Consider the following 25,589-nt stretch of genomic DNA (forward strand, 5'->3'; position numbering starts at 1 on the left):
GTTCATCCAGGAGTTCGATGACAGGCGGGGCTGGCGGGGGAGAGGGAGGGAGTACCTGACTGATAGCAGCTAGGGACCCTACCAATGCAAAAATTTTGTGCACTGGGCCTCTAGTTTTAGTATAAAACATCTCCACCTCCCCGCCTCCCTCCATCTGGAGTTACAGTAGAGGGAGAAGTGCACATTGGCCCTGTGACTTTGAGCACCCCACTTAGCGCATGCAGTTGTTTTCTGTAGGAACTAGGGATTTCCAACTGAGCAGGGCGCTTTGACTATTACATTGAAATGTCCTGGAAGTACAGTCTTATTGTTTTTTATTTTTTATTTTCAGCATGCATGCATGCAAGGAGGACCATTGAAGGATTTTGTTCATCTTTGGGTCTCCCCAAACCTAGCTCCTAGCACATCAGAAACCTTTAATTAATATTTGTGAGTTGTTAAATCAGGGACTCCTTCCTTCGATCAATAGCACACTGGATGTCTGCTCTGTCTCACGCTTCTCAAGAGGGATTGGAGATTCTGAAAGTGGAAGACAGCCCTGACCTTCAGTCTACAGGCTGACAGAAGACAGGGACAGGAAGTGAAATAACAAATGATTCCATAAAGTGGGGTAAATATGACCCTCAAACAAGAACTCAGCTAATTTTCAAATTCATGCTGCTTTTCACTAAGGCAGGCCCAGTGGGGCTTCTAGGGGGAAAGCCCTCTCAGGACTGCTGTCTAATTTCAGCTTAGAATGGCAGAATTTCAGGGATGACAAGCCCTTACGACCATCCAGTCCAGTTCCGTTTAGAGCTGTATTGCCTCAGATGGCCTGCCCAGTGTTCCCTAAGCCCACCTCTTCTCTGAACCACCAACCTCATGTCAGGACAACTCTGACTATGAGGAAGCTGTCCTGGGGTGGTCTTGGATTAATAAGCCCCCTTCACAACTACCTCCACTTAACCCATCACTACTGCCAATAGACTTAAATTGACTCTCCAAGTCCTCCCAACAGCTGCCTGGCCCCAGGCCCCCGTGCCAGCCAAGTCACCTCTTCTCTCACAGGGAGAATGGGGCAGCCCCTTACCCTGCTTGCCTGTCTGCAGCCCCTTTTCTTCCGTCCCACTTGTACTCTGCTGCCGGAGGGACTCAGACCCCATCACCACAATCTGTTGCTTAAGAATCTCCCTTAGTTTCTCCCTTTGCTTTTAAGGTGAAATCTAAACTTCTTAGCGTGGCTTCCAGCGACCACCATTATCTGCTCACACTTACTCTTAAGTCTCATCTCTCTTATGCCCCGTGGAAAATTCTAAACCCCACCCACACCAAACCTGATTTCCATTTCTCAAGTGTGCTCTGCTTTTTCTTGCCTTTGCCCAGGCTGAGCGTCTACATGGAATGTTCTTCTCTCTTTCTACACCTGGGAACTGTCCTACAACTTCCAAGATCTAGATCAAACAAGCCTCGAATGTTCCCTGAGTTCTGTCAGCCTGGGGTCCCAGAACACCCTCCCCCTCCTTTCGGCTCTCATCACCCAGTGTGGTGTGTTTACATGCCCAGGAGCTCCTCCGACTAGAGGCCCTGTTTGACTCACATCTGCATCCCTCTTGCCCAGGCCCCTGTACTTCATAAATGTTTGATGAACGACTGAAGGAAAGAATGTTCATTATTGGGAAATTGTTCCTTAGAGCCGTGTGCGTCCGTGTTGCTAAGAGATGTTTTTGTCAAACCTGGTTTCTCAGTGTCAGAATCGAGCGCTGTCCCGGTTCACCCCGGAAGCATCGGAAATTCAGAAGGGCTTCTCAGAGTTAGAGGAAAGGCATTAAACAGAAAGTCAGGGTATGAGATGGAACACTAAGATATGCAAATGCCTATCTTCTTTGTAGGCGATCGGGGGAGAACCGCACTAGATTATTTTGAAATTAATTCAGCCTGAGTGTCTGTGGAGTTTAAATGCAGCCCTCAGGGGAGTAAATAATGCAGGCTGTGCAACCAGAAAGGAGATTTAAAATGCACCATTAAAAGCTCCTTTCAGCCCAACTTCTGCACCGGAAAATTCTAGTTGGTAGGTTCCCCATGAAATTTGCAAAGATTAAAACCTGTTGCAAGAAAATATGTCTAAGAACACGACTTTAGTTATTTAAGAGTCTCCCAGCATCCTCTGGCCTTGTCAAGAGCAGCTCCTAACCAATGTGGGCTTGGGGAGAGATTCCAGGTCGCTTGATAAATACTGATCATTTTGCTTTAAACAAAAATTTCACAAATGTTAATTTCAAAATATCAAGTAAGAGTAGCTCTCTGGATTTGCAAATAGGGATTTAAAAATATCATTTTCAAACAGTTTCCTTGGTAGAAGGATCAAAGCATTCTGGGAGTTTCAATTAGCTAGATGCCTAAGTGGCCGAAGGCTGCCCCGTCCCCACGCGCCAACGTGGCCTGCTTTGTTGCTCACTGTGTCCCTTCGAGCAGGAATCGTGCTGGGCTCCCTGTTCAATGCCATGTGCAGAGATGAGGGAAGGAAGGAGCTGGATTTTGGAGGGTCTGTTTCGAGGACACCCATTGTTTTGTTCCTTTCTCTGTCCCAATCACAGATGGAGAGATGAGATGGAAGGTTAGTGAGGGGCACCAAGGCATTCAGATCTGCACAGATGAGCTGAGCCATCCGTCCACAACCTTGGAGCATATGTGGGAAGGCCGTCTGTCTGCGAGGGCTGAAAAGGAGGCAGATGGGCCTGCCCTGGGGGGCTGGGATATTGAAGCAGCCTGGGGTCAGATTCAGCTGGCCTGTTGGAACTCCAGCTCGGCCGTGCTTGGGCTGTGCGATCTTGGCCAGGTCATTTAATCTCAGTGTCACCTTTCAGATGGAGTTGCCATGCTTATCAACATCGAACTGCATGAGGCTGGACACAGAGAGGCCCAGGCTGCACAGATGAAGCTCTGTTTTCCTGGTGATTCCAGAGCTCCTGGGAGGAGCAAGGCCTCTGAAGGGGCCAGGGAACTTACTTTAGTTCAAGAACCCTCATATCCGGCTGGCACAAAGTCCCCAAGTGGCAGGTGCCTGGCTGGGCCATGACCTCCAGGGACCATTCCAGGAAATCCCGGCTCCTCTCGCCTGCCTCCTCTCTCAGTGAGTCAAGGCAGACTGCCCTTTACAAAATGTCCCAAGACACTGCCCTGTGTGGTAACCTCATCCCCTAGAGCGACCCCTACTGGGAGGAAGGCAGGCAGAGGGGTCATAGATCAGAAGGGTCCCAACACTGTCTATACCTGGGAGGCTGGGCTTCCTGTCCTGAGAAGGAGCTTGTGCAGAAGAAATTCGAGGGTTTAAAGCCAGAGAAACCCAAGTTTAAATCCCAGCCCTACTCTTACTGTGTGACTTTGTACAGGTGACTTCCAACTCTGAGCCTGCTTCCTTACATCGAAAACTTAAATAAAATGATAATAAAACAGCAACAATGACAATCTAATAATAACAACCCAATGAACTGATGTATGTGAAACCCCTGGCATATAGTAAGTGCTCAATAAATCCCGAGAGTTGCCTGGAGTCACACCTCTCTCTAGCCACAGTGTCCCTCTCCTCCCAGACCCTCCGGGGCCCCTGGGCCCCTCACCATTCCCTTTGCTCTGCCTCCTGCTGGGCTGTTACCTGAGAGAACTGCCAGTGAAGCTTCATCCTCTTGGCTTTGGCGTAACTGCACTCGATGAGCCGCGGCCGGCTGTTGACGTCCACAAGGCACCGGTTGTCATCGTCGTCAACTGTGGGACTCAGGACGCCCACATGGATCTGCTGACTGCTCGTGTAGTACACGTTCTGTGGGTGGGGGAGAAGGAGGTTACATGCTGACGACCAAAGAGATGGGGAGGGTTAGCAGGGTGTCTCCCAAGCATCTGGCGAAGGGATTATAATCCACTGACCTTCATATGTTTTCTATTGCAATTGACTAGACGATTCCCTTTTACATTGCGATCCAGCACAGCATCTGGTCCACATGTACAATTGAAACAAACTTTTCAAGAAATGAAACTTAGCCTCCCTAAATGCAAATGCTTTCTATTCTATTCTTCCATTGAAAAGCATTGGTCAAACCTTTTAAACCGATTTCACCACCCACCGTTTAAAAAGCACTTCTTAAATCCATTATTTACAGGCTTTCTGACTTCTCCCTCCATAAATACTTTATGCAAGATACTGTGCGTGGCCAGTAGTTAGAGAGCAGGAAACCTGGACACTATTAGGGGGTTTGGAGTCTGGGGGATAGGAGATATACAACAGGTAACTTCCATCCATCCTAGGACTGTGCACAGCAGGGGTTGGCAAACTTTTTCTTAAAGGGCCAGATGGCAAATATTTCTGGCTTTTCAGGAGTATGGAGAGGTCCCCAAGACCAGCCCCAGGCTCAGTGATTCACTGACTCACAGGACTCAGCACATGGCTGTACTCACGGCTACGATTTATCAGTGAAAGGATACAGATCAAATCAGTGAAGGGAAAGGGCACATGGGGTGAAGTCTGGGGAAACCAGGTCCAAGCTTCCAAGGTCCTCTCCCAGAGGTCACACAGGACGCGCAGAATTCCCCCCGCTAGGAGCTGAGACAGCCCCCGTGAAGTGCTCTTACAGACCAAGCCCCCAGGGGCTTTTTGGGGGGCTCTTCACATAGGCAGCCTCTGCCTGGTATGTAAGAAAGTTCCAGACTTCCAGAAGGAAATCAGGTATTTAGCATAAACCATACGGTTTATACAACCAGTGCAGACACCATGAGCTACTTGTACCAGAGTGGGAATGGTGGGAACCCTCCTGAAATCTAAGTTCTCGGACACCAGTCAAGGGCCAGCCTTGTAAGGGCCAGAGTCACTGTTGTGTTAAGTTTCTGCACAGAGAGCCCTGCCATCCCCATCAACCCAATGCTGCCACTGAAGCATGGACACAGCCACAGGTAACACAGGAACCAGTGGCTGCATTCCGGTGATGCTTTCCTTACAAAAACAGGGCTGTCCCGTGCTCTGTCATTTGCTGACCCTGGTAGAGAAGAAAGGACATGAGTGCTGGCCTTCCCCGAGCAGTGGCTCCCAACAAGGGCTCTAAGTGGACAGTCACAGGTCTCTGTGAGCCCCTTTTTTCACACTCCTAAAGGAAGTGACACCCCACCTATGGTTAGACCTCTGGGCAAATCCAGATACCACATTTCTTTGCTTTAGGTTAGAATTCAGGGTGGGCCCTCTTATTATAGTGATCTATTCAAAATTCTCACTGGTAAACATTTTTGACTCATTCCCAATGGCAAAATGAAGTAGTTCTTGCTTTAGTTAAAGGAGGTGGTTAATAGATTTTTAAAACCTGAGTGCAGGGAATGAAAGGGACCATGGGGCGAGGCGGGCAGTGCATGTAAGGAGGGAAAGTAAGGGGAGGTTCTTCAGGACCACACTTGCCTGATGCCTGGAAGTCCAGGGAGGGGGTGGAGAGACAGGCAGGGTCACTTCAGACCTAAGAAGAAGCTCAGGCCAGGGTATAAATCAAGGTCCCAGCAGGAACAGATGGAACACTCAACAGAGGAACTGCCACGGATATAATGTAATGAAGGCACAGTTTTCAATGGCGTGGGTGGGTGCAAGGGATAGGATAATTCCCTGAGGATGGTAACATGGAGCTGCTATCACTCCTAGGCCCAAACGGAGGAGAGGAGAGAGAAGTTGCCAGAACCTAGAAGAGAAAAGTTATGTAGAGAAGGTTGACTTGAGAGAAGATTCAGGAAGGAAGGTTTGGGGGTAACAGTGAGTGGTGGTGAATAAATACCCCGACTTCACCCTCCCATCCTCTTTCCATTCTTCTGCTGGGCCAGCCCATTGGCAGAACCCATCTGGAAGCCGGAGAACACGGGAGCCGACCTAAACACTCCGTAAAGTCGGCTCTCAGAGGGGGAGGAGACGGGTGGAGAGTGGGTCTGGAGGGATAGAAGGAAGACCTTAGTACAGAAAGGATCTGCTCTCCAAGGTAATCTTACAAGTTATCAGGCTTGGCGAGTCCATAGACATAGATGGGGAAACTACTAAAGTTTACTGATTCTTCCCATAACAGCGGCGAGGGGCCAGGGTGACCAAGTTCTGAGCAGAGGCCAAGTGCAGAATGCACGGCTTCATGTGGAAACGGGACCAGAACACCGAGGCCAGGGAGACGATTCAGCACCTAAATTGGGTAAGAAGTGGGCTCCGCCTGAGCATCCTGACACCATCCCTGTGAGGCCTGGATTTCCAGTTGCCCATCAAGCAAAGTTGATGACCTGCTGCGCCCTCCAGGGGATTGGAGTTGAGGGAGAATTTGATAACTGATAAGATTTGGGCAATTAAACAGATGCAGTTAAGCATCTCACCCAGTCATCCACCCATCCATCCAACAACAAACAACCTCTAATGTGGTTCTGAAAAAAGAGGCGAGAAAGCTATGACCCCTCCTGTCCTGGAAGATCAACGGCCAAGGTGGGGAAACTAACGTATCAGGAAATAACGGCCCTAATCACACTAATATAAGAATCGTCCCTTCTTCTTCCACTCGCCTACCCTGACTCTTGCTACCACGAGAACAGAAATGAAAACTCAGCACCTCCAGAGCCTTCCCTGGATATGCAAAAGTGTGTGTGTGTGTGTGTGTGGGGGGGGGTGGTGGTGGTGGTGCTCAGCCTGCCGCCTGGGCTTCCTCCCAAAGATGCACAGCTATTTCTCTCCTTGGATTGAATGCACCATGCTCTCTCGGGACAGAGTGTAGCTTTGAATCTGCTGGTGTGCCAGGACCCAGGTTTCCTGAGGCTCAGGAGCAAGGCAAGGACAGCCAGGGAGCCAGTCACTACCCCCCTCTCCTCCACCCCTGTCCTTCGGGCCCGGCTCTGGTCTCCAGGGCAGGCTCCACAGACACAGCGGCCGCCCAGGCAATAGCTGAAATCAGTTCTACCCACTTAGCGGCTCTGCAGCGCTTGGGGGAGATGCCTGAGAGACGCATGCACTTACTGCCGGCACGGCTGTCATCAGAGCTGCTTATTGCTCCAGCGTCTGGGAAAATCATAACAGAAACAGACAGCTGTTATTTAAAAAGCCAAAATGAAGTGCATCCCGAGTGGTGCAACCGGGAAACAGGCGGATCACAGGGAGAATCGGCAGAGGATTCGCTCAGGGCGTCACCGGGACGCCTCAGGCGCCCAGCCAGCGGTGGACTGAACCTCACATAAAAGAGGGAAACAGTTCAGTGCAGATGCCCCACATTAGCCTCCACAGGCCCAGCAGGCGCTGCTGTGTTTTCAGAGCCTGGAAGGTGCCGGGAAGAAATGATTCAGAACTGTGGCTGTCAACACGGGCAGTTTTGCCCATCAGGGGGATCTGACAATGCCTGGAGACATTTTTGACTGTCCTGGTGGTGGGGGGGGGGGGGTGGGTGGCGGCTGCTACTGGCATCGAGTGGGTGGAGGCCAGGGCTGCTGCAGAGCATCCTACAATGCACAGGTCGGCCCTCACAGCCAAGAGTTACCGAGTCTGAAATGTCAGTAGTGCTGAGCTTGAGAAGCCCTGCCTTACACTGCTAACAATAAAAGCGGAAACATTTAGCTCCTACTATGAGTCAGATATAACACAATTATGTGCTTTATCCCGGGGAATCCTAAGAGTAACTCCAGGAGATGGGTGCTACTGTTACCCGCATCCTGTAGATGAGGACACTGAGGCACAGCGGAATTAAGGAACCTGTCCAGTGTCGCACAGGCGGAGGACAATGGCAGATATTCAAACGAGGCCGTATGACTCCAGAGCCACGCGTGACCTCTCACCTCATTTGCCTCCCTCGTTCAGGTCACTCCCGGTCTAGCCCGGCAGGCTGGAGCGAAAGAGGCTGGAGGCTGGCTTGGAAGCTTCACAGAGATCCCTTTGAGCCATGAGGGGGCCTGCGCTGAGGGAGCAGCAGTGGGCGGGAGGGGACTTGGACTAAAAGGCCCATAACACTAGGCGGTACGAAGTGCTAAGAGCAGCATCCTTCCTGTAACTCACGTCAGAGGCGGAGGGCGGGTGTTACCCTGCCTGTGGATATTTTACAGACCCCTGGGCAGGAAAACCACGTCCCCAACCCCACAGCTCCCCCTCCACTGTAAATGATTGATTCAGCGCCTTCTCCACACAGTCCATCCGCTTGGCAGGCCTACAAACCCAGCTCTGCCTTTCATTCTGTTGCTCACAAAAGAAAGAGAAAAGCCACAGGCAAGGTGAAAGAACAAACACCCAGAGGCATTTTCCTCTCCCTCAGGCTGGGGGCAGAAGTGATGACTAATAGCTAAGCAGGACAGCCAGCCAGTAGCCCACAGTGGGCTCCCCAGCCCCAACTTCAATGCACACTTCTGCCCACGGGGCCTCAGAGCCAAGCCAGGCACAGAGCCCCAGGGCTGAGGTTCCTCAGCATCCCTCCTCCTTCTGGCGGAGACTGAGGTATGGCCTTGCACAGGAATCTCCCCTCACATGTATCAAACATCACCTCAGTGCCAGACTCTGCCACTGGAGAATGCAAGGGAGTGGAAGTTGGAAACTGGAAGTTAAAGCCATTCATCTGAGTGTTTACAAACTCCGTTGGTGGAGCATAAGCTAACCAAGGTTTACTAAGCCTTAACGCTCCCTCCTGGGTGAAGGCCTCATGTTTTAGAGCAGCGCTTTTCACAGTCATGCAGCGGAGGTGGAAACTAGCCGTGTGAAGGAGACTTAAAGCAGCCTAGGGAGGAATGTAGAGACAGCACGTAGGACCCCCTGGGTTCCAAGCCTCCCTCTCACTGTGGGGGGACAGCTGGATCCCCTATTTATTTTTATGACTCTGATGAGGGTGGCCAACAGGTTGGGAAGCACCAACAGGTTAGGAGAATGGTTCTCAAATGTGGCCTGTATCACCTGGGGACTTGTTAGGAATGTACATTGTGCACCCATCCCCACAGACCTACTGAATCAGAAACTCTGAGAGTCCAGGGATCTGTGCTTTAACAGGCCCTCCAGGTACGTCTGACGGAGGGGAACACCTGAGAACCGCTGGTCCAGGAGCAAGGTGGCCTGCTGGAGTAGAGAAGGTGGGCTTCTGAGTCAGGTGGGTCTCCACCCTGTCTTCCCGGCTGGGAGCCACGCTGGGCCTTGGTTTCCTGGTCTGTAAGGAGCAGTGAGGACTGATATACTGACAGCTCCTAGCCTGGCCACAGGAGCTGCAGGGCAAGCACAAGGCAGCAGGGACAGGGGTGCTCACAGGAGGGCAGAGAAGACCCAGCAGAGAGGGTTCAGCGGGGTGATTGAGCCTGGTCCCAGGTATGACTGGCCAGGAGGCCTGTGGATAAGGAATCACGGAAATAGCAGGCAGGGTGAGGGCACAGTGACAGAGGGCATGGTGGGGGGGTTGGGGGGGAAGCACAGCCTTGCTTATTAAATTTCATTAGTGTGGTGGCTGTGATACCCATATTATGTGCTAGCAATGGGCTCTTCGTCCTCTTTACCAAGAATGAGCTACTGCTGGGCCCCCTGCAGTCAGGGCAGGCTGATTTAGGGGCTTGGTTTCTGGTCACTGACCCCTGGACAGAGGTTAGCTATCATGCTGAGGGCCACAGGGCACTGATGCTAAATCAGGAATGAAGGGCCGTTATTTCCCAAATGATCCATGTTCACTAACCACAGAACCAGGTGGATACAGGGACTGGAAACATTGCTAAACCTTCTGCTTGCTGTAACTATGAAGGAGCAGAAAGGTGGAACCAGGCCCCAGATCAGCGCTCCGCCCTTCCACCCCCCATGAGCCCATTTCCCTGGTGGGGGAATAGATGAGGCTAAGCACCAGGCTTGGGAGAGAGGTTTATAACTGGCACTCAGCCCATGGTCAGTGGTGGATCCACTTTAATTCAACAAACACTCCTTGTGCCCTCCAGGGTGCAGCCTGAGCTGGACATTGGGGTGCAGAGAGGAGCCAGACATGCCCTCCCTGGAGGAGCTCTCGGCGTGGTGGGAGACAGTCCTGCAAAAGGGTGAGGGACCAGCCTCAGGGCCAGGCTTAGAGCAGACTATGGGGGTGGAAAGACGGGGTGTGGGGGTGATGTGGGGGGAAGAGTTTGGACAGCACCCTCTGGAAGCGGGAGCTGTGACTTCAGTTGTGACTGTCCCTCCTCTCATCAGCACATCTGAGAGGTTCTCAGAGTCTTTTGAGTCAAAGGGTCTTGGAAAGTCTAACTTTCGTTTAAGGGCCTCTGAAAGTGTCTAGCTTTTGTTTACAAGATAAGGAAATACCTCACTCACTCACATACCAGCGTGCTTTCTTCAGCGGGTGAAAGCTAGTGAGGCTGGGGGTTCACACCGCCTTGGAAAGCCCTGGGGAGAGGGTGAGTAGTAAACCTCCGCCAGTACTTGGGTATAAGCGGAGAGGATGAGGACTGCAGAGAAGGCTCCAGTTATGGGGAGATAACGTGGTTCAGGATACGAGCAAGGGCCCTGGCCTGGGATCTCTGGCTGAGCCCTGTTTTCCTGCAGCCTCCTGTGTCTCTCTCTAGGGGGCAGTGCTTCCCAACTGCCTCTGCCTGGGCCTTAGCCCTCATCCAGGCTCTGCAGCAGCATCTGCCCCTCCCCCCACCCCGTTCCTCCTGCTCTTGGCCTGCTCTCCGAAAGATCAGCCTGGCTGCCCGACACAGGTGCTTGTCTTTGTAGCTCTCTCCAGCAGAGCCCTCTGCCAAGCCACGGCTACTCCAGAGAGACATATGCCGCCAAGGGAGGTCGCAGAGGAGGCCCAATCCCAGTGATGGGTCAGGGCCCAGCTCCTGAGAACTGACCTCATCACGGGGAATAAGGTGTGCACCGATGGGTGCTGCTGTCGGACAAGATGAGAGGGTGCAGACCAGGGACTGGGGCAGGCAGCTGTGAGGTCATTGCACTTGGCCTTCGATGTTTAACAACACCCATCCCCTCCGAGGATGGCTCTGACCAAGGATGGGCCCCAAATAGTCTGTATTCTGTGACTCTAGACGCCCACTGGTGAGAGTGGAGCTGTAAGAAGCCAAGGCTCTCACCTCCCAGGAATTTCTAACATGAAATCAAAAGAGACGAGACGAGGCCGCTCTGCAGCTCAGCCATGTCCAGCTGGACAAGGTCCATGAGCTTTCATGCTGAGGCAGCTGGAGCTGACGCCCTCCTGCCTGCACCAGCCAACCCTCCCTTTGAGTCTACAAAAGGCATCGCCCCAGGTTTCGTCTTTGTTTTTAGCATAAGCTGCCCACATTATTTCAGTTCTTCTGGTTGTTAACCCCTCCCCTGAAACGACACATTCATTTCAGTTCCCCGGTTCGTCGGGAACTTATCTTTAAGAAACCGCAAACACCTGCCGTCTGCCGCTGGGTCCCCTTTGGGCCCCTATTTTGGAAGGTGCTGCTCGAAGCCCTTCAGAGCTGCCTGCTTGTCTGCCGCCAGCTGGGTCTACTCCCTGACAAACAGCGAAGATGGAGCATATCGAGTGCACGGAGGAAAACGTGCTCTGACATCCCTCTTTTCCAAACACAACAGGCTGCCAAGCTGCATCGATGTGACAGTGCAGGCTCCCTGACTAATCTGGGCGATTGATCCGCTGCCTGTCCCAGGAGGCCCCTTCTGTGCTCCCCTCCAGACTGGGCTATTGCACGTCCCACATCCCCTCGTCGCTGGTGTGTCTTGGCACGTGTCTGTCACTATGATATGTGAGTGGGAGAGACAGGTGTCGTTTCCAATCAGAAGCTTTAAGAGCTCTCATGTGAACGACGTTGGCCTGGCAGTGTCCCAGATGGGGGCTGCGCCTTTGGTCCCCGAAAAAGAGGAGACACAGTGCTGAAGCTGGGCCATCTGAGCATGAAGCATGAGCAAGAAATAAGCTTGACTTGTTTTAAGCCACTGCGATTTAGGGATCATCAGTCTAAGCAGAATGATGAAGAAATCGATTCTGGATGAGGAGTGGTGCCAAACCTCACACTGTGGGGCTTTGACTTTGGAGCTGGGATGTGGGTGATGAGGAACTAACTCTGAACGCTGGAAAGGTGGTGGCCTCTTTTATGCAGGAGCAAAACCATTGGCAAAACTGTTGCCTGCAACAACTCAGGAGGCTGACAGCATGGCAAACGAGCTGTGCTTTCGATGACGAGCGTGCCTTTGGGACTGTCGGCCGCTTTGACAAGGCGCTGCAAGAGGAAGATAAGGCGGGGAAACACTTGGACACGTCGCCTGACTCAGAAGTGTTTGTTGTTATAAGCCACTTGGACTTTGAGGTCGTCTGTTACTGGAACATAATGGAGCCTGAACTGACTGACCATTTAGCTATGCTCCCTCACCAAATAATACACAAAATAGAACCACAGAATGGGATGCGTGCTCTTAAGGAAAAGTATGAGGGAACTGGGAACTGCATGCCAAGGGGACTTGACCTTGTAGGGGCAGAGGGAAGGGGGTTGATTCAAGAGACTGACTCTGGATCTAAATTGCCTTAATTCAAGTCCCCACCCTCAGTCATTTGCTGTGTGACTAGGGACAGCTACTTGGCCATTCATGCTCTCAATGTTCTCGTCTATAAAAGCAGGAGACAGTAATAGTCCTTACCTCACAGGGCTGTCAGGGAATCATACAGACTTAGTGGTGGTCAGTGTTAGCTTAGTATGTTCTTTTGACACTGGTCACTGCCCACTAGGCTCCAAGTTCCAGAGGGAAGGGACCATGCTTATCTTGCTCACTATTGTATATACTATCTAACCGACTGCTTCATGCATACATATTCTCATAATGTATTGGTTGATTAAATGAATGTGTTAACAAGCTATACCAGGGACACTGAACTTCAGCTCAGAAGCCTGGTACCTGTTTCATACCTCTTACTCCAAGACTCCTCTACACTTCTCTCTGCCCAAGGTTTGGACCAGTGTTTTCGGCACCACCCTCCAGAGAGCCCTGAGGATTAACAGCTTGGATAGAACAAGATCCTCTCTGCTGCACAAGATTCTTAATATTTACCTCCAGGATACAGTCTGTGCCAGGTCTAACCCCGTGAGCAGTGAGGGGGCTCAATGTCTTGCTGGCACATCACAACTGTTTTTCTGCTCTGGATTAAGAAGAGCTTAGCCTGGCTGGTGTGCTCAGTGGTTGAGCATCAACCCATGAACCAAGAGGTCACCTGTTCGATTCCCTGTCAGGGCACATGCTGGGGTTTCAGGATCAATCCCCAGTAGGGGGAGTGCTGGAGGCAGCTAATCGATGTTTCTCTCTCAGCAATGTTTCTATCTCTCTATCCTCTCCCTTCCTCTCTCTCTAAAATCAATAAAAACATTTTTTTTAAAAAAAGAAGAGCTTAGAATGTTCCCAGGGTGTGTGCGCACAAGTGTGGGTATGTGTTTAACAGAGATTTTAACATAAGCTCGATGGGGCTCTGGACTCACCAGCAATCTCAGTGAGCAGAAAGATGGGGAAAGAACTTGGTAATAACCCTGCAGGTTAAGATCCAGCAGGGAGAAGTTAGCCCAGAAAAACAGACTTCATGGGGGTGAAATATTGGTGCCTGATTTTAATTGTAAATATTTTTTTTGCCTGTTTCCAGATCACCTCTAGCTCCATCTCTCTCTTCCCCAAGAAAAGGGTCCAGCTCACGTCATGGACTCAGAGCAATGCCAGATGGCTGTGCTGTGACAGAGAAAGTGTTAGAAAACTAAAGGACATTCTTTTTAGGGATTCCTTTTCTTGCCATACCACAAGGCAGGTGCTCAATAAATACGTTTGGGTGAATGAATGAATGAATGAATGAGCGAGTAAATGAAATAATACAACGTGAATGTAATAGGACATTATGATAGATTATAAAAATGGCCCCAGAGTTCCCCATCCTTGCACGCAAACCACTTTGCAATGTAGTTCCTCCTTTCAAAGGATCTACTCTCTGTCCTCTGAGTCTGGGCTTGGCCATATGACTTACTTTGGTCAATGGCAACACTTCCACAGCAAATGCGACACAGCAGAGACCTGGAAAGCACTCACGCAGTAGCACTGGCCCTTTCTCGCTGCCCTTAGAAACCCCGCTCACACCATCATGGGAAGCAGCCTGTCGGGTGGTGAAGCCCAGGAAGTTCCCTCATTGCCGCTGACAGCCGGCCTCCGGAAGCCACTCAGCGCTGACCAGCAGTGGCTACCGATGCCTGAGCCATCCCAGCTGAGACTGGCAGAGGGAAGGGCCAGCCCAGCCCAGATTGCTGACGCATAGACTCTTGAGCTAAATAAATGGATGTGTCGTAATTCACTAAATTTTGGGGATAGCTCGGCGTGTAGCAAACGTGTGCTGTTGCAGGTGGCTCATTTCACAGGTGTGCTTGCAAAATATAAGGTACAGGGTGTAGGTGCTCAGCAAATTGCTACTCCCTTTTCCCCCCTCCTGATTGAAGAAAATAACATAAATAATTATAATAATGATAATATTTCCCACATAATGAGCTATAACTAAATGCCAGGGAGGCTAAGTGCTTTATAAATACACTTATTTAATCCTCTAACCCTAAATAAGTGGGGTAATATGATCTGCCTTTTTAGATGACAAAACAGAGTTAGATAGATGTAAATGAATGGGTAGCAAGTGGCAGAGCTGGGAACTGAACTCAGGTCATCTGGCTCCAAACCCAGCTCTCAACCACTACAGCACCTCGCTTCTTACTAAAGAAAGAAAGGACCCCACCCCTTCTCCCTGCGCCCCCACTCCTGAAGAGCTCTTCCCACGCTGCCTTTATTCCACACATCCTGTGATTCCTTTAAGGTCCAGGTGCAGCACCTCCTCCAGGAAGGCCTCCCTGACCTCTCAAAGTCACCGTGACCCAGCCTCTTTTCTCCGTGGCAGCAGGGACTCTGTTCCCTTCCCCTGGCAGAGTGGAGCTTCCAGAGCCCTGCTGATCCCGGGCTGAATGCAGTGTGACACGATGGGGAAGCAGCTCAATTGTGAGGACAAAACGAGCTTTGGAAGTGGTTGCTTTGTCCTGAGCTCAAAAGCTGGGAAGCGCGGGTGATTGCAATGGCCGCGGTACAGAGATGCGGTTCCCCCAACCGGATTCTGCCACCTCTTTTCTCCCAACCTCCCAGTTCCCATGGGCCCTATGTGTGTACATGACATTTAATTTTTGTTTTCTTTATGGGGCTCTCGCGTCCTCTCCGAACTCCTGATATGCTTTGCTCTTCCCCGGCTCATCTTCCCTTGCTTGCCCTCTCTCATGAGCCTTCCCTTGAGTCTTCTGAAACTGCCTATCAAACTCACAGTCTCTTTCAAGGACAGCCCTTTCTCCTGTCCCCACCGAAATGGCTCTTCCTGGAGGACACTGCCACTTTTGTGTGCCTTGAATCTGCTGACTCAGCCACCGGGGACACGAATTAGAGCTGACACTCCTCTCCATGCAGCACCCCTACTCCACCTCAGCTCCTCCATCCCCGTATACAAATACCTTCTCCTCAAGCCTCTGAGGTCAAACACCACCACACTCTGCCCACTCTGTTCTTCTCACCCAGTGCGTCCACCAAGGTCTTTGGCGTCAGGCTCAGAGCGTCCTCTACATTCCACTGGGCAATACTTCAGGGTCGCAGACAATGAACGACCTAACCTGCACCGTGGCCTCTGTGCCAGGGAGGGACACTGTAGCCACCCACCTGCAGACCCCAGCTCTCAGTGCCTGGAACTGCTGGGCCCCTGAAGTTCCATCCTTCATTCCCTACTTTCACCCAACTACCTATGAACCCTGCCTGCTCACTCCCTTACTTCCCAAAAGCCTGCTCATCAAAGGCCTTTGGAATAACAACCTTTCTTCCTTTCCTCCTACACTTTCACCTCCCTCTGGCACTTCCATGTCCCTAGAAGGGCTGCACCCAAATTCCTTCAACTACCCCCTTGCCAGCTCCTTCAAGTCTGCAATTCCTATTCTTTCTGTGTTCGACACCCTATACATTTCACCTCTGCAGCCTCGTTGGCTTTCCCCACACCCGTTCCCTGGATCGCTCACCAAGGAAATCATGAAACTGGGCAAGTCAGACCCACCACAAACTCCTGGTCTTCAGCTTTGTCTGGGCCCCTCCACACCACCTCCTTTCAGCCTGCACAGCCTCTGCGTCCATTCCCTTCAGTGGGTTTCTAAAGCTTCTCTCCTCAGACATAACAGATCCCTCAGGCTCTACTTGCAAGGCAGCCTGGAAACCAGTTCCTCTGAACCTCCCTCCATCCTGCCCAGGCCTCAGAGGCAGAAGGTCCCACTGGGCTTGGACCACATCCTCTCCTGTCCTTGTCCTGGTTCCCACCCCCAGAATGTCGTTTCATTCTCTCCCCGACCTCCTTCACTACTGAGTTCTTTCTCTCAGCTTCAAAACATGCTCCCAGATTGCTCTCCTTGAAAAGCAAATCTGATCACACTTTCTATCAACTCTGAACCCCTCCCAATGGTCAGCCCCTTTCTCTATCCCTTCATCATGAACTCTGGGGAGAAGGGGGGGAGAGGAGTCTACACTCACTGACCCCACTTCCTCACTCACCTCCCTGGATGGAAATGCTCTTGCTACCCCATCTTCCCAGACATTCCACAACTACCACACATATCATGGGTGAACCTTGCCACCCTAGGGCCCCCGGAGGGACTGAGATGGGAAAGACAGGCTCAGTCCATCTTATGACCACTTAAAAGGCTTTACTTTTCCATGAATTTACTCAGTCCTTTACCCAACACGCATTTATTAAGCATCTATAATGCCCCAGGCAAATGTGATTCAATGACTTCTGAACAGCCCAGAATATTCTGAGGAGCTCAAGACACTGCAGAGACGTAAATGTGTTCTGTAGCCCAGTTCTAAAGAATTAAGACCAGCATGTCCTTTTTCCTCCAGAAAAAATGTTATAAAATTTTCTTTTTAAGTGTGTCCTTCACCCGAGCCAACCTCCCCTCCCACACGTGTTCCTGCATTTAATGGTGTATTTTTGAGCAAGAAAAGAAATAAAGCTGTTCTGGTGATTGATTTAGAGGGCCCAGCACTGCTAAAATTTCCAGTCTTACACAGTGCTAACCTCAAGGACTCCATAAGGTGCTATGCTGGCAGGACTGACGCCCAGCGAGAAACAGATTTCAGCGGCCGGGGCAGAGGCAGTATGGTGACAATGGAGTTAGGTGGGAAAATCAAATCTAACAATCCATTTATGCCCATCATATATTCTGAACACATCTACTTAGGAACTCTCTTGAAATAAACAAGCACATCCTTAAGGGGCCCTGATAGAAATACCATTCAGATTTCCCACTCCAGGCCACCAGCCATTCCCAAATCCCAGATCCTGTTTCTTAGGTGCCTTCGTTGTCACATTCTCAGCAAGGGGTGGTCCCACCCCCTCCAGGGCACCTTTGGAAATGCATGGGGATGTCTGGGTCCCACATGGACACTACGGCTGGTCAGGGTCCAGGGATGCTAAACCCCCACAGCGAGTAGGACAGTCCCACACAATGAAGAACTGCCCCACCCTACATGTCACTGACTCCCTAGGAAGAAACAGCAGCAAGAGGCAGTGAATAGCACAGCCCTCTTCTCAAGGGGCTGTGCTGTGTGCTGAGGAGCCCCCTCGTAGACTTTGGGGAAACCTTCCCACTTCTTGCTTCAAGTAGATTAAAGAGGAGGTGCCTTGGTGGGGGCGGGCACTGTACCTGCGCTATTCAAAAGTGGCCTCTCTCCTAAGAAACAGTGCTTACAACGTATACTCTGCCACTGGCTCACTGCTGTTACAGTGCTGGCAACTGTGAGTACACTTACTGGTACATTTGTACATATAATGTAAGAGCTGGGATACAGGAATCAGACAGGTGTAGAGATCTGAGAACAGCAAGTGAGAGCGTCTTGATGAGGGGTCAGCAGAGACTGCCCATGGAAGTGGGCTGAGACCTGCAGGATAAGAAGAGGAGGGAAGGGGGGGCTTTGGGTCTGATACACTGGCCCTGGAATACGGAGACAGATGTCCTCCAATGGGGAGATGGTTGCCCCAGTTCCTCTGAGGTGGGGTGGGGAGGGGAACCCCCAAAGGTAAGAGGCACGTGCAGACCATCCTCGTGAATCACGGGAGAGCTGACCCGCCGGTGCTCTGTGTTCTGGCCCAGGGTGGTTGGGAAGGGCAGTGTCGATGGGGTAGTATTTTTCAAATCTCCTTCAGCCCAGTCTCGGGGACCTGCCATAAGATCTTTCAGAGAAAAGACTGCAAATTAGACTTAGCTTTCCTTTAGGTCCTAAGAAGAAGAGCATGCCTGGTGGTTGGCTAAATCAGCTACACCCTCCCCTGATCTCTCACTGCAGGCTTTGTCCATCCAGCAAGTGTGCTCTGACCCCTCCTAGGGGCCCAGCCCTCATCACTTCCCCACTGTGCGGCTTATTGTCCCTCTCTGTCCAGAGAGCGTCCTGAGCGCAGAGGCCACGGAATTAATGACACCAGGGAGGCAGCCGGAGCCATGGCTTTGAGCATGGGCTCTGCCATCAGGCAACCAGGTTCTCCCACTTGGTAAGTTTGTGGCCCTGAGCAAGTTACCTAAGTGCCCCGAGGCCCAGTTTTCTCCCCTGTCCACGTGGGGAAGAGCAGTGGCCACTTCCCAGAGCTGCTGAGAATATTCATTGAAGCCTTTAGAAAGATGCTTAGGAACAGGAAGAAAATAAGTGTAAGCTGTTGTATTATTATCTTCCGGCAAACTAGCAAGGTCTCAAAAAAGGGTGAGAGACTGCCCTCATTAGAACAAGAAACTAACATCGCTGAGCCCAATGCTGTGCCAGGCTTGGTGCTAGGCACACGTGGGTGAGTCACTTTACTTAAGTCTCAGCATCCAGGCCATCTTCTTGACTAGGAAGTGGAAACCCAGAGAGCTGGACTAAGTAGTCAGAGAGAACAGAGCTAAGTCAAGATCTAAATTCAGCTCCCCTGCCACTGGCTTAGGGGCCTGTCCCCATGTCCACCACAGCCTGAGAGCAAAGCTCTCCAAAGAATGGTGGGTGGAGGGCTCGGCCTCCCTCTGGGTGGTGAGCGGGGCCATCTTCCCCAGTGTTGGCCAACTGTGGTGCTGCTAACGACAGCCTCTTCCCAGCCTGTGGGAGCTTCATAAAAGTCCGGCAAATCTCACCGCTTACCACTCTAATTGCGGAGTTTGGACGTGAAGTGAATGAAGAACATATCATGTGGAATGAATAACAAATGAGGCGGCTCCTTTTTTTTTTAGCCCTGATGCTGGGGGAGCAGCCCGGAGTTCACCATCACTCGGCGAAAGAGGTTACCACGGCAGCACCAACACCTGTGTGCCCAACACATCCGTCCACTCCCTCCCTGGGCACCTGCACTCCACGCTGAGTGATGCACTGGGGCCACCAGCTCTGCTCCGTGTGCAGCCTCCAAAAGGGACATGGAAATGGGGTGCTTTCCAAAAGCAGGTGAGAAATTACCTGGGTGTTCACCCCATTCACAGCTGGACCAGCCCCAGGCTGATGACCACAGGCAGGTGAGTGGGTGTCAGTGATGGAGAGGGAGCCCGGTGACGGCCACCTGGGCCACGCCCTGTGGAAGTAGCCAGAATCTCCGGGAGGCAGTGCTGGGAGAGAAAGCACAGGTGGTCAGCCTGCCCTTTCCAGCCTCGAGCTCCTTCACCCAGGAGAGGATGCTCTTGGGTGTGACACAGGCACACCTGCCATCCATCATGTTCTAGGCACCTAGGTCTGCAGCCACCACCTGTTAGGAGTGGGGACTTCGGTGCACCTTTGTGTCTTTGAGCCGACATCGTTATAGTGGGAATAAGCTGGCAATGTGGTTTGAAGATGAAATGAATTGACACATGGAAGGTGTCTAGGGAGACTGACAGACTCAATAATTATGTACACACACATATATGTTATACGAATGTGATGCATATTAGTAACCCAAAAGTAACATTTACTCTACAGTACATTTTGTTTTAAATTGCAGGTATTTAGGGTCAAGAGAAATGAAGTATCCTGTCCCACGTGACACAGTTAATATGAGGCAGAGAAGGGGTTCGCACCCAAGCAGCCTCCAGGAGCCCAGCACAGGCTAGTTCATATTCTGTCCACAGGGCCGTAGGGAAGGAGTGAGACTGCAGGCCTCAGTAATGAAACAATGCATTCACTCATCATTTACTGACGAGCAGACAGATATGAGTGAGTTCCTGAGCCCTGGGATGCAGGCAGGACGCAGCAGGCACCTGGTCTCCATGGACGCCTCAAAGGGCTGTAAGGAGGAAGGGAGCCACTTCAGCCCTGGGGGTCCTGGGTCAGGGTGGGGGAGGCATGACTGCAGGTGGTCAGCCTTATTCATCCCAGCCTCGAGCATCCCTCTTACTCACCCTCAGAGAGGCTGCCTTTAGGTGTGACATAATAACACGTAACATCGTGTTCTAGGCCCTGGGCTAAGAGTTGTTACATTCAGACCAGCAGAGCCCTCACGATAATTCAGTGAAGTGTATGTTATTGGCCTGAGTTCACAGATTAAAACATACTGGCCACTAGCAAGATTAAATCACTTGCCCCAATCACATGTGTGGTATGGGCAGAACTGGGCCAGGTCCCAGCCTTGCCTGACCCAGAGCTGGTGAGTGCACTGTCACTGCCCTGGATCCTCTGAAGCAAGAACTGCCCCTCAGACACCCTGCCTGCACTGTGAAAGTGGAAATGAAACCGGGAGGAGCTGAGTGACCACTGTCCAGGGGGAGGGCAGAGAGCAGGGCCAGGGCTGGGCAACCACTGCATCACCCAGAGGCATCCCTCGCTCTGCATCCTGAGGGGATGATGGCCCCTGGGAATGATGGGAGCCTATAGCTCAGAGGCCAGTAAATACAGAGATCCAAGTAATTCTATCTGCATTAGTCCCCAATAGTACAGGCTTGGAGGGCACCAGCCAAATTTTCAGGGCTGGTTGAGGCTCCCCTCAAACTATATCCTAGTCAGGGCCCTGCACTAACTTTCATCAGCAGGCACCAGGGCAATACAGCCCCACACAAGTTGTGGAGGGCACAGTTTCATCCCATCAGAGCCAAGAAGTAAATTCAGAGAGGTTTTATAAAACCTCACAGATACTCTAATTTATCCTATGTAATAAAAGCATAATATGCAAATCGACCGAACGGCCAAACAGTGGAATGACCATCTGGACAACCATCCAGATGACCATCCGGGACCATGCTATGACATCCACTTGTGCCAGGCCAGCTAAGGTGGGTGTGATGTAATTGGTCAGGGGCCCAGCTATCGCACCATGATCGCCCTGCAGAGGGAGGCCCAGGCCACTGACCAGCAGGTTGTGGTGGGTGGGCAGGGCCTCCCTCTGTGAGGGAAGCCCAGGTCCTGGGTGTTGGAAGCAGGAGGGAAGCTGGTGTAAGCAGCTGGGAGAATGAAGGCCTATTCTTGCATGAATTTCTTGCATTGGGCCTCTAGTTTATAAATAAAAATCACAGGAAGTGGAGAAAGACCCCAAAGGCTACAAGAAAGGGGCTGGTGATTTAAATTCTTGGCCCACAAAGTAAAATATTTTCAATTGTCTCTGAGATGTAACTTGAAAGATCTGGAGGTTCAAGTAGAACCCATGAGAGGCCTCTGACGTTCCATGCATGGCTGCTGGATAATTGCCAAGTAGGAGAGGGGAGATGGCGGCATTATGACCCCACATGGGAATGGCAGTTTCTAGAGAAGTAGCAGACAAACAGTCATATTTCTCTCTCTCTCCTCTCTCTCTCTCTCTCTCTCTCTCTCTCTCTCTCTCTCTCTCCAAGTAAGAACTTTAACAAATGAAAAAGAAAAAAAATTCCACAAAGCAAAGGTACCAAAGTCCATCTACAATTCCACACTTTTCTTACTTTTATTAAACATACTACCTGAGCTAACGTGGGTAAAAACAGAATACTTCTTTCAACTCAGCTCTCATCTTTATCCCTTGAGTCAAAAAGCACTGCCTGAAGCAGAAACCAGAAACGTGGCAGCGTCCGTATTCCAGAAACTTTACAAGGAACTCAAGTCCCTTTTATCTCCTTTCTTCTACAGCCAAGAATTCACCTTCCCCTAGGAAAAGCACTGTCTCTTTCCCTGAGTCGTTTACAGTCCAGAAGATTCCAGCAGAAAGAAGGAGAGGAGTCCCCAGACACTGTCTTGTCCCACAATCTCTCCTTTGAAGGGCTGAAAAGGTGGTTTGGGGCAGTAGGTTGCAAGTGGTTGCACTGTATAAACTTTAATGATCTCAGGACCTGCCTCCCTCTCCAGAACAGGGGCCTGGCAAAGCTACCTTTGTCACAATTCTTGGCATAAAAGAATGCTCAGGGTATGTTTCTTGAATGAGCAAATGAATGAATGAGTGAATGAGTGACTGATTTATGAATAAGAGTCTGTAGGGAGACCCCATTATTATATTTTTCCCAGCAGAAATTTTCCAGCTATTACATTAATTAGGACTAATATTCTCAGTTATTTTGGGGACTGCTTGAAATTTGCTGCTAATTTAAATAAAATGGCTACGTTTACTCATTAACTAATTAGCATGCTTTCCATCAGCTTCCTCTCACCAATTTGGTGAGTTACGCCCTTCTCTTACCCAGGGCCTTCCCTGAGATCTGGGTATATCACAACGATATCAGAGAGAACTTTTTAAACAAAATTTAAGCAGAATTTCTCAAAGGGTTTAGACACAGATGAGAACTCTGCCCCACTTTCTAGCCCAAGGTCCCTAATGTCTTTGGGCCCTGTGGTGGGCCATGTGACAAGGTGCTCTAAAAAAAAAATTCCTATCACTAGACCAATTTATTCTTCAGGGGAAATGAAACTTTCTAAAATATGAGGATTTCCTGAAAGACAAGCTATCATATATTCAATGAGTAAAACTGAAGGAGAAACTGGAAGTCAAAATATAGGCATCCTTCCTAGTCCTGTCTTTGCCAGGAACTGGGTGGTGTGACCTCAGGCAGGTCAGTTCACATCCCCAGATGCCATTATTGTGTGCTCTTACTTGTCAGAGGTGGACTTGATTTAGAAAATACTTAAAGTCATGTGCAGAGACCAGGCTTCTTGCGCCTGCAGGAACCCATAACTTCCCACATTCTCTGCTGTTAAGCATGGCCATGTGATGAGCTCTGTGAGAGGTCGTAGGAAGCACTTCTCGGCCAGGGCATAAAAGCCAGGTTTCCAGTCACATTCTTCTCATCGTGGAGTGCTGTGCATTGAACTGTGTACCTCCAAATTTTCTATGTGGAAGTCCTAACCCACCAACTTCAACTGTGATCTTACAGTGGGGCCTTGACTTATGAGTGTCCCGACTAACGAGTTTTTTGAGATACCAGCTGTCTGTATCTCTGCCGATTTTTTGCATTGAGTTGATAGAGTAATTTGAGTTAACGAGCTCCTTAACGAGCTCGGTCTCAGAACGAATTAAACTCGTAAGTCAAGGCCCCACTGTATTTGGAAACAGGGTTGTTGCAGATGTCATTAGTTAAGGCGAGGTCATACTGGTGTAGGGTAAGCCCCTAATCAGCGTGACTGGCATCCTTATGAAAGGGGGGAATTTGGACATAGACATGCACATAAGGAGAACAGCACCATGTAAGTTGGAGTGATGCTGCCACAAGCCAAGGAACTCCCAGAGAGTGGAACAGAAACTTCCCTTAGTGCCTTTAGAGCAGTGGTTCTCAACCTTCCTAATGCCACGACCCTTTAATACAGTTCCTCATGTTGTGGTGACCCCCAACCATAAAATTATTTTTGTTGCTACTTCATAACTGTAATTTTGCTACTGTTATGAATCATAATGTAAATATCTGATATGCAGGATGCATTTTCATTGTTACAAATTGAACATAATTAAAGCATAGTGATTAATCACAAAAACAATATGTAATTATATGTGTTTTCCGATGGTCTTAGGTGACCCCTGTGAAAGGGTTGTTTGACCCCCAAAGGGGTAGCGACCCACAGGTTGAGAACCGCTGCTTTAGAGGGACATGGCCCTAATGACACCTTGATCTTGGACTTCTGGCCTCTGGCACCGTGAGACAATACATTTCTGTTGTTCAAGCCACGCAGTCTGTGGTCCTTTGCTACAAATGTTCTAGGAAATAATACAGGGGGTGGAGGAACTCTGGCCAGAACACACAGCCCATCTCCAGGATGACCCAGACCTCTGGCTTTCCCAGCTCACTAGGCAGGCCAGACTCAACAAATTCCTGTCGCAGCAGAGTCCCTGTACCTCCCTGGGAAGTGTGTCTGATCTGAGGTTGGTTTTAAGCCTCCTTACCTCTGGGCACTGACAGCTGTGCACCTCGGCTGTCGGCCAGGTGGAGAGGGCAATAGGACCCAGTGTTCCCTGTGAGGCCCAGTTACATGAGGCTGCTGTGGCTTTGAGGAAGGGGGAGGGGGACCAAGCCTTTGAGACTTGCTATAGCTCACATCAAGACGCTGATTTACAAAGCATCAAGGACAGGCAGCTCCCCATATTCCTCACAAGCATAGGACAACCTCACAGATTCCCAGACCAAGTGAAATTCAGAAGGAAAAAATTCAAGGTCAGCAGATTGTCAGAGATGGTGGAGCTGGGCCTGGAGGTGGCCAGTCCAGCTTCCTGGTTTGCCGACAAGAAGACAGGCCAGATACAAGGAATCAGCAATCCTGGAAATTAAAATCGTTGTTACTTTTGGGTGGAGGTACTGACCAAGAGGAGGAAGGAGGAAGCCCAGTGGGAAGATGAGCTTCATCTGGGTGGTGACTGCACAGTGTCTACAAATATAGAGATTCATTGAGCTGTACACTTTGCAGTTGAGAGTGAAATTATACTTCAATAAGAGAGTAAAACAAAATAAAGACCCAGAGACAGGTGAGGTGACAATAGGAATGGTGCCTGCTCACAACTGAACAGCTCCATGGTCCCATCTTATAGATTCGAACAAGTCCAACAGCCTTCCTTCATCCAGTCTCACTGTCTCTAGTTCAAACTGGCAGTGTCTCTGCTTATATAACCTCACCTCTATCTCTGGCTTCTGCTGCTGCAATGGCTGATTAAGTCCATGAGTCCCACCCATGATCTCTTAATCAAATGGCTGTTCAGTCATACTTTCAGTGTTCTCTTCAGAACAAGTTTTCTCCTTCCCTTCTCCTTCTCCTTCTCCTTCTCCTTCTCCTTCTCCTTCTCCTTCTCCTTCTCCTTCTCCTTCTCCTTCTCCTTCTCCTTCTCCTTCTCCTTCTCCTTCTCCTTCTCCTTCTCCTTCTCCTTCTCCTTCTCCTTCTCCTTCTCCTTCTCCTTCTCCTTCTCCTTCTCCTTCTCCTTCTCCTTCTCCTTCTCCTTCTCCTTCTCCTTCTCTTCTCCTTCTCCTTTTGAAATATTGATAGGCTGAGAATTTTCCAAATCTTCAAGTTAAAGTTAAATGATGTCATAAAGGTAGAGCCCTGATCTGATAGGGCTCACTCGTTCTCTCTCTCCTTGCCATGTGTGGACATACTGAGAAGGTGACCATCTGCATGCCAGAAAGAGAGTTTCTGTATGCTATGTTACATGTTGATAGATATAAGGTTTGCATAAAAATAGCCACCCATTATAAACGTCACACCA

General features: G+C 50.3%; 1 protein-coding gene across 5 annotated transcripts in view; it reads right to left on the reverse strand.

Annotated features, from left to right (window-relative positions):
• The window catches only part of GALNT18 (polypeptide N-acetylgalactosaminyltransferase 18), a 296,165-nt gene that overhangs the window by 9,450 nt on the left and 261,126 nt on the right, over window positions 1-25,589 (reverse strand). For all 5 annotated transcript variants that reach the window (XM_036325391.1, XM_036325389.1, XM_036325392.1 and 2 more), the window contains one exon: window positions 3,632-3,796. In XM_036325391.1, coding sequence (XP_036181284.1) covers window positions 3,632-3,796 — 165 coding nt within the window. The remainder of the gene's footprint in view (window positions 1-3,631; window positions 3,797-25,589) is intronic.

This window comes from Myotis myotis, unplaced genomic scaffold (genome assembly GCF_014108235.1).
Source record: "Myotis myotis isolate mMyoMyo1 unplaced genomic scaffold, mMyoMyo1.p scaffold_m19_p_10, whole genome shotgun sequence".
Lineage (NCBI taxonomy): Eukaryota > Metazoa > Chordata > Mammalia > Chiroptera > Vespertilionidae > Myotis > Myotis myotis.